The 14,378-nt window shown below is 35.6% G+C and overlaps 1 protein-coding gene across 22 annotated transcripts in view; it reads right to left on the reverse strand.

Moving 5' to 3' along the window:
• The window catches only part of DST (dystonin), a 481,968-nt gene that overhangs the window by 63,020 nt on the left and 404,570 nt on the right, over positions 1-14,378 (reverse strand). For 19 of the 22 annotated variants that reach the window (XM_054493134.2, XM_063666280.1, XM_054493142.2 and 16 more), the window contains 7 exons: positions 13,578-13,748; positions 10,808-10,974; positions 8,428-8,587; positions 7,902-8,228; positions 7,296-7,380; positions 5,971-6,212; positions 4,766-4,972 (listed from right to left, as the gene is read on the reverse strand). In XM_054493134.2, coding sequence (XP_054349109.2) covers positions 4,766-4,972; positions 5,971-6,212; positions 7,296-7,380; positions 7,902-8,228; positions 8,428-8,587; positions 10,808-10,974; positions 13,578-13,748 — 1,359 coding nt within the window. The remainder of the gene's footprint in view (positions 1-4,765; positions 4,973-5,970; positions 6,213-7,295; positions 7,381-7,901; positions 8,229-8,427; positions 8,588-10,807; positions 10,975-13,577; positions 13,749-14,378) is intronic. The other 3 variants (XM_063666284.1, XM_054493139.2, XM_054493133.2) reach the window with 1 other exon arrangement.

Raw genomic sequence — 14,378 nt, forward strand, 5'->3', positions numbered from 1 at the left:
TTACCATCTAAGCTGCCAAAAAAGGAAAGCTGAAATCCAAACAATGTTTCTTTGATCAAGTCAAACATTTGCTCTGCTAAGGAAAAAAAAAAAAGACTTCAAACAGATATTTCCCACCTGTCATTTGAGAAACTTTTAAAATTAAATTATCGAATATTGTTAAGCAACAAAGGGAGTAGCTACAGGATCTACATTAAGTAATTTATAGTAAGGCGAGACATTTTATGTCTATGACTCACTCAAATGACTGGTTAACATGTATATTTCTAATGGACCATAAACATGGCTCACTTTACATGTAAGCAACATGGAGAGAAATACACTAGGCCAAATTTTAGTAAATTTGTTTACTACTCATACAAGTAGTAAAATTTGACTTAACATAAAATGTTGATAATCTTGGCATCCATAATTGTATTTGGGGAAATACTTTAATAGCATCGGAGGAGCCGAACCACCAACTCTAGCTACTGTAACTTCTGTTTATAGTTGAATTAGCATTTCAGGAATTTTCTAAAAGTTAGTGAAGACATTTTAAGTAGCTACATCTAAATATGCCTGAAAAACACTCTCTAAAACAGTAACAGTCAGCATCCTACTGAGCACATTGTTCTAAGTGCTTAACATGCAATACCTCCTTTAATCCTGACAGCTGTATCATGTATTACCATTAACTCCATTTCCAGCCTAAAAAAATGAGGTAAAGGGAAGTTAACTAACTTACCAAAGACTACTCAGGTAGTAAATGCTGAGCCTGAGACTCTAACGAAGGTGGTCTGACTTCCGGACTGCCAAATATCACAACGGTCAATACATAATAGGTTTTAATAGAGGTTTAAGGCAAAATGATAAGCAAACCTTAACCTCAAGGACATCCTTTTTACTCCCTTCCCCTTACTGGGGATCTTATCACTTTCTTTTGATTAGCATTTCCTTCCACTTTGCTTCTCATTATTTATAACACAGCCCATATTTTCCCATCCACAACACCTGGAGGGTCTAAACAAATCTCATTTCCGTAGGAGATGTTTCCTTCTGGTCCTTTAAAAGAAATAAACAGGTGATATTTTTCTCCAGGCTGATTCCTAATGACCTAATGAGTTGTTTGCATTAACTGCACCCAAACCACCAATCCAAGGGCCTTTCTAACAGGGTTATTATGGGGCCCACTTACATAAGCCAAGCAATTAGAACTGCTGAAGAAAGCTTGGGATTCCCAGACCCGGTAAGATATACATATTTTAGCAACTACTGACAGTTGTACATTATAAGAAGCAAAGGATGATGAATTGCTCTGAGGCTTAAAGAATCAAGGTAGTCTGAATTCAGAACCCAAGTCTGTACATTTTTCAAGCACAAGTGCCTTTCTCCATTTCCACAAAGCTTGTAGAAAGAAAGCAACAAAGATATGCTACTCTGTATAGGTTTAAAATGCAAAAATACGTACAGTTTATAACTCAGATAATGGCACGTATTGTAAAAGGGAGGCAGTTCAGCTCAACATCATTATTTACTAAGCTGCCTTGTCCCATTCAGATTCTTCCTAAAAGTAATGAATGGGCCCAACTACTTTAAAAAATAATACCCTTTTTAGAATATCAATGCCCGCAAATCTAGAGAGTCAGATTTGGGGGACTGGTGGGTGGTATCAGTGAATGTACAAGTTCTTACTCATTCACCCATTACTGAGGTTTTTCAATTATTTCTCAGATAAAAACAAATAGGGCCTTCACACCTATGTTATGAAAGTTCAATAGCGTATCTTTTCAAAACTGTTATTGTGATATAGGATTAACAAGAAAATCTAAACCTGTCAAATCAAAACTTTTTAAAAACCTAAATTTATACAAAGTGGTTACAAAGTATGTGCTAATGAGAAGGTATCTGTATGTTCCCTTCTGTTCTCCCTTCAAACTTTTAAGTCTTTTCCATGTTTTTCTTGACATCTTCCATGCTGATGTTTAGAAGTCAATACATTCTGTGATTGTGACTTGACAGTTCACAAAGTGCTTATGCTTTTGTTAAATTTCAAAAAGCAGGTTGACATTATAAAGGAGGTATATCTGTATATATGCAACCTTAAAACTGGGAAAAAATATGAAGTATCTTAAGAGATATTTCTGCTCAGAAAACAGAACACCTAGTCATTGAAAATCTAATTTAACTCTCCCTGATTTAACTGGGACAAATCATTAAATCTACAAATTTTAAAATTGTGAAGTATTATTCAAGACACATGTCCTTATCCCATCACATGTGGCTGTTGGTAGGCTGGGGGCAGGGGTCTGGGGGAAGAGTCACTGTTAATAAAACAAATTGCATATGACTAAAGGTGTGTCTAAAAAGATGAGCTCAGGTCATATCGTGTCCCTGTTTCATATGGAGAAGAGACTCAGAATGGTAATTTGTTTAAACAATGTAAAACAGATAGTTCAAAATATGTGGCTAATGTCCAGGTCTAAAGATATGCTTTTTTTCATCACTTCTTTTTATATTTCATGGATGTAGTTATTGGGTAAAACAGAAAACAAACATTTTTATCAAACTGTACTCTGGTCCTAATTCCAAACATCTATAAGTAGGCAACCTTATAAAATATTCCAGGGATATATTAGCTCCTTTATAAACTTGAAAATTATGAGTTTAGAAACTTATCTTTTAAGTGCAAAATCTCTGCCACACCAGGAAGACAGGTACCTACTACTCTATTCTTACGTTTCCCTACACGGTAATGTTTTATGATCCTTTTAGTGTTGTATTCTCATCCTCCACAGTCTTTATAGCTGGAGATATTCTCATTAGATACCTCCACTTTGTTGTAATAACGGAACCTTCAGATTATTGAAGAAGTTTAGAAAACAATGGTTACCCACCCTTGAGGGTTTTTCTCTGTATATAATTTATGAGGAGGCACAGCACTGAGGGAGAATGAGATATGGATTAAATTTTAGTTGCTACTCTGCCACTTACTGCTTGTGAGACCACATGCAAGTCACTTTACCCCATGCATGCTGGGCATGTTCCTCACAGCTCTAAACATCTGTGCGTCTATGTAGCCTTATTGGAGGTATTTTCATTGGACAGACTTGCAGGTATTTCAAAGAAATGGAGATAAAAATACACACATGAACAACCAGAAGATATTAGTGGCATTAAGATGTGTAATCTATTGTCTTTCTCTTTCAAAAGGATTTTATTATATAAATTCTCCTTCTCTTTCAAGAGGAAGACTGGAAGGATACAGACCAAATTGCTTACATATGCTTTCTTTCATGAATTTTTCTATATTCTTTGACAAAATCTTGAAATTTTAAATAAGGACTGCTTCTATCAGAAAAAAAAAAATCATTATTTTCCTAAAGGATTCCGGAAGACTTACGCTGACTTACTTTCCCCCATGCCTTTGGAAAACATATGCAAAACCTTGAAGAACCTGGCCACAGTTAATGACCTTGGCACATATCAGAGATTACTAACCAATGAAAACTCAATCTGTGACTGTGCCCTTATTACTGTCTCACTTTACTGAACCAGCCAAGCATAGCCAACTTCTCAAGAAATTCTTACTCCCAAGAGTACGGAATAATTTTCTTGCTGTTTAGAGAAGCCTTCAGTGCCAGTTCAGAAACGTTCAAATACATTTCAGTGAAAAAAATATAATTTTCAATAGTTGAATAAACTTCACAAATAAACACCCTCATTTTCCTATAATAATGAGGCATACAAACTCCTCTGTTTAAAAAGAGTCACACAAATACATTCCTCAAGCATGAATGCCCTCCTTCACAAAAATTTCTTAGCCAGGGCTTTTGCTATCACTGCATTTCATCAGCTGTTGTGATCCCAGAGCACAGCACTAAAATGAGGAGCGGAACATTATGCTTTAGAACTAACTATAAATTCTATTTCTATGGCAACATTAGAAAATTAATTTTGGATGCTCCCACAGAATCAGCTTGATCTATGCCTCTTGCTTTTGGCTCATACTAGTAAAAGCTTAGTCGTACACCATCACAAGCTCTGCTCTAAAGTACAGTGCAATATCGTACTACCCCCACACATAAACTTTGTAGTAACTCTGATGACTTAATATAAATATTCACAGAAATTTCAGCTAAAGTTAATCAACACATGTATTACAAACTTCTATTTCCAGGACCCCACTCATTGCCCACAGTCTTCCCAGGGAGCTGTGGCTAAGGGCTGAATGCTTATAAAACTCTTGGAGTATACATTCTGCAGGAGTTATAGACAAATTGGAACCTATCATCTTTTCCCCCTTCTGTCATCTTCAGAAAAAAACTTCACATTACCAACAAAACTGCTTCCTTTTTAAAAAGAAAACATTCTCTTTGCCCCAGCTTTCTGTAAATGAAGTTAATACTGACTTACATAACAATTCACAGTATTTACTCACATACAGATTAGACTTAGTCAATACATAAAAATTAATATCAGCAATATGCATATGTGTAGACAAAAGCATTTTGTTTGGAAAGCTGGGCTGATCTTTGCAGTATCTGACTTGGTAAGGATAAATCTGTGAAACAATGAGGCAGAACGCTGTGAACAATGTACAGATTAGCCTTGCCCTGGTGCTCAGACATTGAAGAAGCCCAGTCAACTTCTTTTCAAATCCACCCTTTCATTTTGGAAGCACAGCAAATGAATGGAAACAGTATTAACAGGCATCTTTGTTCAGGTAAAGGCTCTGGGAACAGCTGGAGAAAATTTATTGCCTGAACAACAAACCATTTTTCCCTACCTGCTGTGATCGCAGAATGGCAGCATCGATCTCCTCCACCTTCTGAGTGATGGTGTCGCTCACTAATCGGTAGCGCTCATTGTCCTCAGCTACCATTTTCTCAAGTCCTTCTCTTGCCCTCCACGGTACCAGTTCCAGCAAAGCACTGCTCACTTCATTAAGGGAGTCCAGTAAGGCTTTGTTGTTCTTAGCTTCCTTTTTCAGTTCCTGAAAACATACAAATAAGTAACACTTGAGAGCTTCAACAGACTTTTCCTTTAACTGTTCTTGGAGCTCAAGTCCTTTGCAGGCGAATAATGTGATGCTTTGCCCCACTCCACTCCCCCCCTCCCTTAGTTTCAATTGAGTTAAATAAACCTTTTTTATCTGAAGCTATTTTGCAAAAAGAAAAATGTTTCCTGAGAAGTTCAAAGAACAATTCATTTGTCGACACGGCAAGATTTTATCTTTGAAATTTAATATAAATATTTAAAATTTCAGAAGCAAAACAAGCAAGTTAACATGAATGATTCTTTGCTTTCTGGGAACCTCTAAGTAATCAGGTAACAGAAAAGTAAAATGAAGAGGATATTCCAAGCCAGAATTAAGTGACCCTCAAAATGATGACAAACTGGCTTTAAATCATGACAGTAGAATCATTACAGGCTCAGTGAGCCTGACCTCACCAACTCCCTTTCACCCACATGTGATCATACTTCAAGGATAATAAAAACAGAGGCTGATATCTTGGAAAAGAGGAATGATTACCATGCAGTATATATAAAATAGAATTATATAGAGAATAATATATATTATTATTATAGAATTATATATAATAGAATTATATATATAATATATATAATATATATTATATATATAATTAGAAAACCCACCCCATGTTATCTTATAGAAATATTGGTATTCCAACCAAATTATGTGTGTCTCTGAAACAATGATCATTTTCCTGTTTTCATCATTCTGTCCCTTGGGTAATAAACTATACTCCCAAATATAAGACTCTTGCAACAATTATAATATACTGTTTTCATCTCTGGGCTCCTAAAACTTTAAACAGTTGATCTGCTGCCAATTTCTATTGGGTCTCCACCCACCAAGGCATCCTTCAGCATATGTAATGACATAAGACAAATATAATTTTATTTTTGTGTGAATAAGACTGCCTAAAAGATAAAAGACTAATCCAAAATGCGGAAATCAGAGCTTACCTTTTGTCTCATTTGTGCTTGACTTGCTTCTTCTCCTTTCAGAACCTGAGTTTCATATGAAAGTAATTCCATCTCCACTTTGTCCAGCCAGGTACACAGCTCTTCGTGTGTGAAGTGCAGCCGCCTTGCAAGCTGCAGCGCCTGTTCCAGAGTCTTGGCCACATCAGTGCTCAATTTAGTAATGTCTTTGTACCTTGCTTTAATGGCTTCCAATTTATCTTGAATTATTAAAACTTCATCACCTAAAATTTCAAAGTCACGTTATTTCTTATGAGGGTTTCTTCAGATATTATGGAACACTGATGAAATTTCTACAGAACAAAAGGAGACATTTTTCTAAAGACAATCTTACTCAAGAGAAGCCCTTTTCTAAATTTTAATCTTTCCCAAGATTTCTGGCAAATCTAAATCACTCTGAAAATACAAATGCAGAAACTGGAAAAGGCTAAGTGTCTTTAGCTATGTGGAAAGCAGTACTTTTGTATCTATCTGTATGAGACTTTGTTTTCAAAGAAGAGGGGTTAAAAACTTCTTGAGTTCAAATACTGACTTCATGCATGGCTTAAAAGCTGGGTTACTTTGGGCAAGATACTTAGCCTCACTGCTCTTAGTTACTCATCATTACTTATCTGCACTATTCCAACGATCTTTATTTGCCTCTACCTCATTTTTTGACACACAGAAAAATTGTGTCCTGGGCTTCAGACTTCTAGCTCAAGGCTCTTGATTCTACATTTAATTTCTTCAATACATAATGAATGGTACTTGCCCCCAACATACACATATTGCTGAACTACATATAGGTATAGTGAAATTCCTATGGCCAAAGGAATCACTAAAACTAGTTTCCCTGAGTTGTCCTAAAAATCTCATCTAGATACTAAACTATGTATCAGTTTTCTTAGTGATTCAGACATGAAGAAATGAAGCCCATGTATAGCCATGCACATAGCCATACTGTGTGTCACTGCAATGCAATCTATCTTAAAAAGAAATTATCTACAACCTACATATTCATCTGCCTTCCACAAGTGGAAAAGTAATGTGACTCTGTCCTGGGCTTCTCTGATGAGCTCCCGTGCCAAAGTGCTTTATGTTATGAGTAATACACACAACTTCCATCAAGAACTCAAGTGAGATCATGAGAAAAAAGTGAGATCATATCCTAACCACCCCCTTGATTGGTCTTCAAAGCATTCTCCAGAATGAAATCTTGGAATGGACCAAAAATTATAAAGTGTTTTGGTTTTTTCCCATCCCTAAAATATTTTGAAAACAATATAAAATGCTGACCACATGATGATTTGATTTGAAAGATATCTCACCTGTGGTTTGTTTAAGTAGTTCTAAACCATTTAGTAAAGCCTGATCTACATTTTGTTTTCTGAGTAAGATGTCCTCTTGCAGAACCTGAAAACACAGGTACCATTTTTATGTGGGGGAAAAACATTTAAGTTAGCATTAACATTAGTTAATCTCAGAGAACTTTAATTAGATTTCACAGAGACATGTTTGAGTAAATATCTCACATTTTCAAATGTTCTTACTGTTCCCATGTTTAGACCTCTTCTTTTCACCACTGTGCCCCATGTCCCATGTTCATCTACCATAATTCACAGCATATTCCTTTTCAGAACATACTTAGGGCCCTATGAAAATGGGCTTTGTGGATGTACTGAAGTACTGGTTAATACAGGTCTTTGTATACAACAATAAAATAACAAAATGAAAAGTGAAATATCCAGCTAATTGGATAGAGTCACTCTTTTCTTTAAAATGACTTCATTAAAAGTAATCTGCATAAAGAGTCCTTTTTTGACTACAGCAATTCATCGAAATCATCATAAAGATAAACTTGCACAGAAATAAGGACTAAGAAATAATGACAATTGAAATGAAAAAATAAGATAAAATAAAATAAATCAAAATACCCGAAGTTCAGACTGCTGCTTCCATAGGCCCTCAGTGCTGTAATCCTGGACTGAGAGCTTGCTCAGTTTGTCATGCACTTCATTCAGCCAGTTCATCAGTTCAACTTCATCTTCCCCAAAAATCTTAGCATTACATAAGGCCTGCTGGAGGAGCTCAGACCTGCTGTGACTTTTCTCTTGAATCTCAATGTACCATACTTGAGAGAAGTCTAATTTACTCTGCACCATATCTTTATCCTCCCTGGAGCTCAAAACCTTTAAGGACTGGCCAATGCTAACAGCCTGGTGTAAATGTTTATTGTGATTGATGATGTCATCTTCTAAGGCCTAAGCAAAGTTTAAAAAAATAAAGAAGAAAAACAAAAAGAATGGACAAATAAAAATGAAAACATAAATAAAACTAAAGCATGACATGTGAAATGGATTTAGTTTGCAATTAAACAAAACAATAGTACATAACTCAAATTTATGTCACAAAACCACACAATAAAAACTGAACCTCGTTAATGTGTGATTTATATCTTACTTTGTGCTGTGCAATTTGTTCCTCAAGTTTAGATGCTTGGGTTCCTATGGGTTCACAATTCACCAGCCTCTTTTCTATGGTTGTAAGCCACTCGTTCAGTGGTTCTAAGGTTTCATGAAATTGCTGTGCTACCACCGAGATACCTTCCAACTGACGATTCCTACAAATGTGCCAAAAGGTCATTTAGGGATGAAGAATGTGTGAAATATTCAACAAAAATCTTCAGTCATGCTCCTGCAATCTATTCTAAACATTTTCTGTAGAAACTATCAAAGGTTAAAATTTAAATCTCTTAACATTTAAAAAACATATTAAAACAATTCTTCCGTTAAAAAAAATTAAAGTTGAACAACAGATCATCCTCAAGTTCCTGAATCTCATGAAAGTCTGAAGTAATCTTCTGTAACAATACATCCAATAATTACAGTTATAATAACGACAGCAATGTTATAATAATAACAGCAGTAATAGTAACGACAACAGGTAAAATTTATTAAGCACATATTCTGTGCCAGGCCCCATTTTAAGTGCTTTATATATTAATTTCAATTGGAGCAACAGTTACTGAGATTGCTCTTAATCAAATGGTCAAAACTGGTTTCAAATTTTGAAGAGCATACATAGATAGCTTCTTCCTCCTCTGCTTAGTGGAATTAATAGTGATTCCTATTTTATAAAAGCGTAGGGTTAGGTTTACTTCCCAAAAGCAATATTAATATTTTATGGATTAAAATATCATAAACAGGGGAGAAGTATTCATTGGACTTTTACTGGTACTTTAAAATACCTTTGGAAAGACATTTCCTCAGTTGCAGAAGACTAAAGCTAAAACCTGTTTCTGCTGTCCTCAGTATTTATCTAGAGCAAGCTATTGTTCTGGTCTGTGTATGGAGTACCTGATTCAGTATCAAATCCTGTATACATAATTTCTGCTGGGATCAAGAGATATTGCTGCCTAAACTTCTTATCATGTTTAATTTTCAGGGAATTACATGTTTTGAAAAATTAGCTTTCTATGAGGAAGAAGAGAATTACAGAAAATTGGCGCAAGCTATTAAATATAATTTCTATAATATATCACAATACACACACATTTTTAAAAACTTTCAGTTGATACATTTGATCCTAAAAATGAATAAAATTACTATATTCATAATTACCTCTGGATTATCACTATCTGTGACCTTTTCTTCTAAATTCAAATATCCAGTCATCTAAAATCAGTGGAAATAACTATTCTGTGATGGGATTTCACTTACTATGATTTAAACTGTCCACAATAAATCTGGGCATGAATCATAACCATTACCAATATCCCTCAATTTAATATCTCTGTGAAGAAAGTTTTAGGAAAAGAAGACTAGTTATGGTAGTAAAGCAGAGATCTAGACATTCACTCACTTATTATTTTAAAATTACTGAGAGTATCTCCCCTGGCAGCCAGGGCACAGCTCCCAGGGCATTACACAGAACGGTTAATGTGTTGACACATATCAGAGGACAACATGAGATTTTTCACCTCTTTGGGAGCACTTCATTCTATGGCCCTAAAGCTATAATTAATTATACTCTGTATTTGAAGTTTAGACAAATCCTTCTCTTCACTATTCTGGTTCCAAAGAAGGTGGGAATTTACATAACATACTCATTCAGGTCAGCGATTCTTCTATTTTCATCTATTTTCAACCCAACCAGCCTAGGTGACTACCCTTCAATGTAGGTACTACTATGGCTAGTCAATGTGGCATCAATGCAGATACTGAAATATGGGTTGGGGTTTTGTAATAAAATTGTTGAGAACAAACACCCAGTGGAGCCAGGCTCTAGGCTTCCTAGCCTTCATGAAGTTAAGAGCATCCTTCTACCTTCTTTGTTTCCTAGCTCCCATTCCCCTCTAAAACTTAGCTTAACTGTCATTTCCCTGCCCCTAGGCTAGGTTCTTCCTGTCATATGCTCCCACAGCAACCTGTATTTCTACTTTGAGACATTACATTTATCATTACTTCTCAATGGCTATAAACCCTCTTAGACTGTACCCTATCTGATGGCAGAGATGATCTGCCCAGCTCACCCCTATAACACAAGACCTAACTCTGTGCCTGATGCAGGGTAAGCAGGCAGTAACTATGTAACAAACAAATGAAGTAATCACCCGCAAGGGAAATGCTTTTCTTAAAAAGTTGGGATATAGCGGTGACAAGCCATTACCATTAGAGGAATGAGGAAAGAGGCACTACAATCTTTGCTATCTCTGTTCACATACATGATAAACATAGGAAAATCATGATTTGAAGAAAAGTATTACCGAAATACAAAACGTCAGTTTTGTAGACAGAGGCCACTGCTACTCTTTCAAAAGAACTGGAAGTATATAAGTTACCTTGTTTCAGCTTTATTAAGCAATGCCTCCCATCTACTATCCAAGAGACTGAGCTGTTTCAAAATCTTCACTTTATCTGTGGGCTCTGCTGTTGCAGCAATTTTTTCTCCTTCTCGTTTGATTACCTCCACCGTAGATTTTCGGTCATCCAACAATCTCTGGAGCAGCTTGAGACAAAACATTAAATATAAAAAAGCAAGGAAATAACTGTATGCATATAAAGTAAAATGTATTCTAAGTACATCTGAAATATGACAAAAATGTATTTTGTATGTATGCACATATCAAAGGATCTGAAAAGCGGGATTTTAAAAGTAACTCATTTGTTTAATGATTTATTACTATTGAGTCAGACACTGTGGCAGGGGCTATTCATAGTAGACAAAACTAATATTGGTAAGGCCACTAAACTCATTATTAATTTTTTAATACAGAATAATACGGTAGAAGGTGCCACTTAGGATAACTCCAATGAATCATGAAAAAAGTGCAAAATCTCCATTATTGGATTGAAATAAGAATGCCTTAAACATTCAACAACTATCTGCCCTGTCAAGATACAAAAGGTTCCTATAAATCATTACTGTTTTCAAAACCCTTTCCCACGTTAAACAATCCATTATAGACAAGGAAGTTAAGACTCAGCCCAGGTTCACAAGTTAACAAGGCTAAAACGAGAGGCTCTTGGCTCCTTTTACTAGGTGGGACTGGCTCCTAAAATCTGTGTGAGGCTGCAAACTAAAACAGCTTTTACACATGATTGTCAACAGGAAGAGAGGGCAGAAGATGTCAGAAATCTCTAAAGCTGGCTAAATAAGACTAATATTTCAGGATTTAGCACCAGAAACAAAATTCAATTTGATTCTAATTAAACATTTCAAAGCACCTGAAATGAAATGTTTGCTATAATTAGCCTTTTACCTTGCTCTAATCTAATCAAACAAATGGCTCATGAGCAACTGCTGTGCACAGGCACTGTGCTACCAGCAATGAGGAAGGCGTAAGTGTATAAAACGCTATGCTTCACTGCTTCCTTAATGATCCTGACTGATAATTAAGGATTAAAGATTTGACAGTTACCCAGAAGTAAAAAGCTAAAAGAGTATTTTGAGATCAGGATCACCAAGGCAGAAGGTAAGAGGAACTTGTTTAAAGAGAAGGGTAAGACATACAAACTGTGTTGGCACAGGTTTTTATATACTAAAGTCATGATATAATCAAAGTACAACAGGTGCTTTGGCAGCAAGGAGAACTAATTACTTTGATACATTTTAATAACAAAGCTTCTAGCAATTAAAGAAGCAAAATCAATTAATAGGTTTTGTTGGCTAAGCATCATGACTCTGGGAGTTAACTTTAAATTGTGAATGGTAGACGCTGTATTATGCAAAAATCACACAAATGCAATGTGTTTCTAGTTATGTGTCCTTAATCCTTACCTCTAAACCTATTTCTAATTGGTATAATTTCCCAATATGCTGAAGTTTTCAAAAACTTCTAGGGAGATAGTATTAAATGTAGAAATTAAAGTAAGCAGTAAGTCTTAAATACAAAAAAAAATTCAGGGTAAATGTGGAATTTTTTGTTTTTTTCCATTTTTAATTGATGAATAATAATTGAATTTATGGGGTGCAATTCAATGCTTTGATATATGTATACATCGTGGAATGATTAAATCAATCTGATTGACATATCCATCACCTCACCTACTCATCATTTTTTTGTGGTGAGGACCTTTAAAATCTATTCTTTTAGCAACTTTGAAATATACAGTACATTATTATTAGCCATGCGAAGTGAAATAAGCCAGGCACAGAAAGAGAAATTTAAAATGTATCTTTTTTATAAATTAAAAAAAATTAATGTAAAATTTTAAAAATTTTCTTTGAGTTTTAAAATAAAGTAATTAACATAATCCACCCCCTTCTTTTTAAAGTTCCAGAGGGGAGAAACCTTAACAGTACACCATGCTCTAGGATCCTTCCCACATGTCATCTCAAGTCATGGCTGGCTGATTACTACTCAAAGTGGTATTAAATACTTCATACTTGACCATTGCCATCAGGGGCACAAAAACTATCATGTGGTCAGTCTCAGGTACATATCGACCCTCTGAAGACCCTATTTTCCCAAACTGGCCCCATTTTAGTAGTGTCAAAAGACACAATGGCACATTCCTCAGCATACATGAATCAAATATTTGTCTCTTTAGTAATAGGTTGAACCAAAAGAAACTGTCAATATTTAATACATAAAAAGACAATTTCATAGGGATCAACCTAATATATAGGGGAACAATGATACTTCCATACAAATGCCATCTTGTCAGTGACCTTCCTTCATGACCCTATTTAAAATTACACACACCCCTGCCTCCATTCCAGCACTTTGGGTCCCTCATCTTTGCTCTATTGCTTCCTGATGCCTCTCCCCGATCCCTGCTTTATTCATCACTTGCTAACTTATCACCATTCATTTATTTACTTTACTTATTGTCTTTCAATCCTGCCACACCCTTCCCACTTGGTTTTGAACTCAATGAGAAATTTTCATCTTTTTTATTCAAGGATATATTCCCAGCATCTGGAACAAGGCCTGGCCCATGGTAGATGTTCAATAAATATTTGTCAAATGACTAACAAAATAACGTCTACAGCAGCAATAACCGGTTAACTAGGTTATCCATTAATTAAAAGAGTCACAAGGTGCATTTTTTCTCTTGTTATTAAGATTTAATATGAAACACAATACAAAAGCATGACTAACTTACCTTTTGTTCTTGTATCTGGGCCTTTACCACTTTGAACTCAGCTGACGGGGGCTTCTGATTGGCCACAAGCTCCTCAGTGTCCACCATCCAGCTGAGCAGGGACTCCAGGGCATCCTGGAACCTCCCACAGTGCAGCAAGGCCTCCTGCAGCTGGGCTGCTCGCTGAGCCACCTGCAAAGTGCCAATTGTTTCCACTTATTTATTTGTTTCACAGAATAATGCAATCTGAGCACAGATCACTACTTTACATGCTTATTTTCCCATGTGGTCACAAATTTTCTTTTCCTTTTCACTTAAAATTTACTCAAAGTATCGATAGTGGGCAGGATAGGTGTGAAAAGGAGACAAACTTTAAGCAAGTAGGCATGAAAATAAGGTCACCATCACAGTCAACGTAGAGCACTCAATCTTAATACGTTTATGATTAGTAATGAATGATTCAAATATTTTAGAGTTATCATAAGAAACAGCACATTAGTCATTTTTATCAATATTGCATTTTATTTCCTTCTGATAAATATCAGAGATAATGATTTTTAAAAGACTAAGAATAAACAGAATTATTATAGCAGAGAGAATCAGAATTATATTTTGCTAGGCAAGAATAACAAAAGTATCCAATTAAGTTCTGCTAGCTCCAAGCTCTGGAGTCTTTTTTCAACAAACCAGGCCCTTTGTCTTCCAGTAAATGGAGTCTCTGTGTCCTACATAGAGATATCTTGCTTGTCTCACAGATATTTTCCTTTTGGACTGAATAAAGTAGCTGGCAAGATATTGTAAGTGCTATTGATTATATTTACA

Source organism: Pongo pygmaeus, chromosome 5 (genome assembly GCF_028885625.2).
Source record: "Pongo pygmaeus isolate AG05252 chromosome 5, NHGRI_mPonPyg2-v2.0_pri, whole genome shotgun sequence".
Taxonomy (NCBI): Eukaryota; Metazoa; Chordata; class Mammalia; order Primates; family Hominidae; genus Pongo; species Pongo pygmaeus.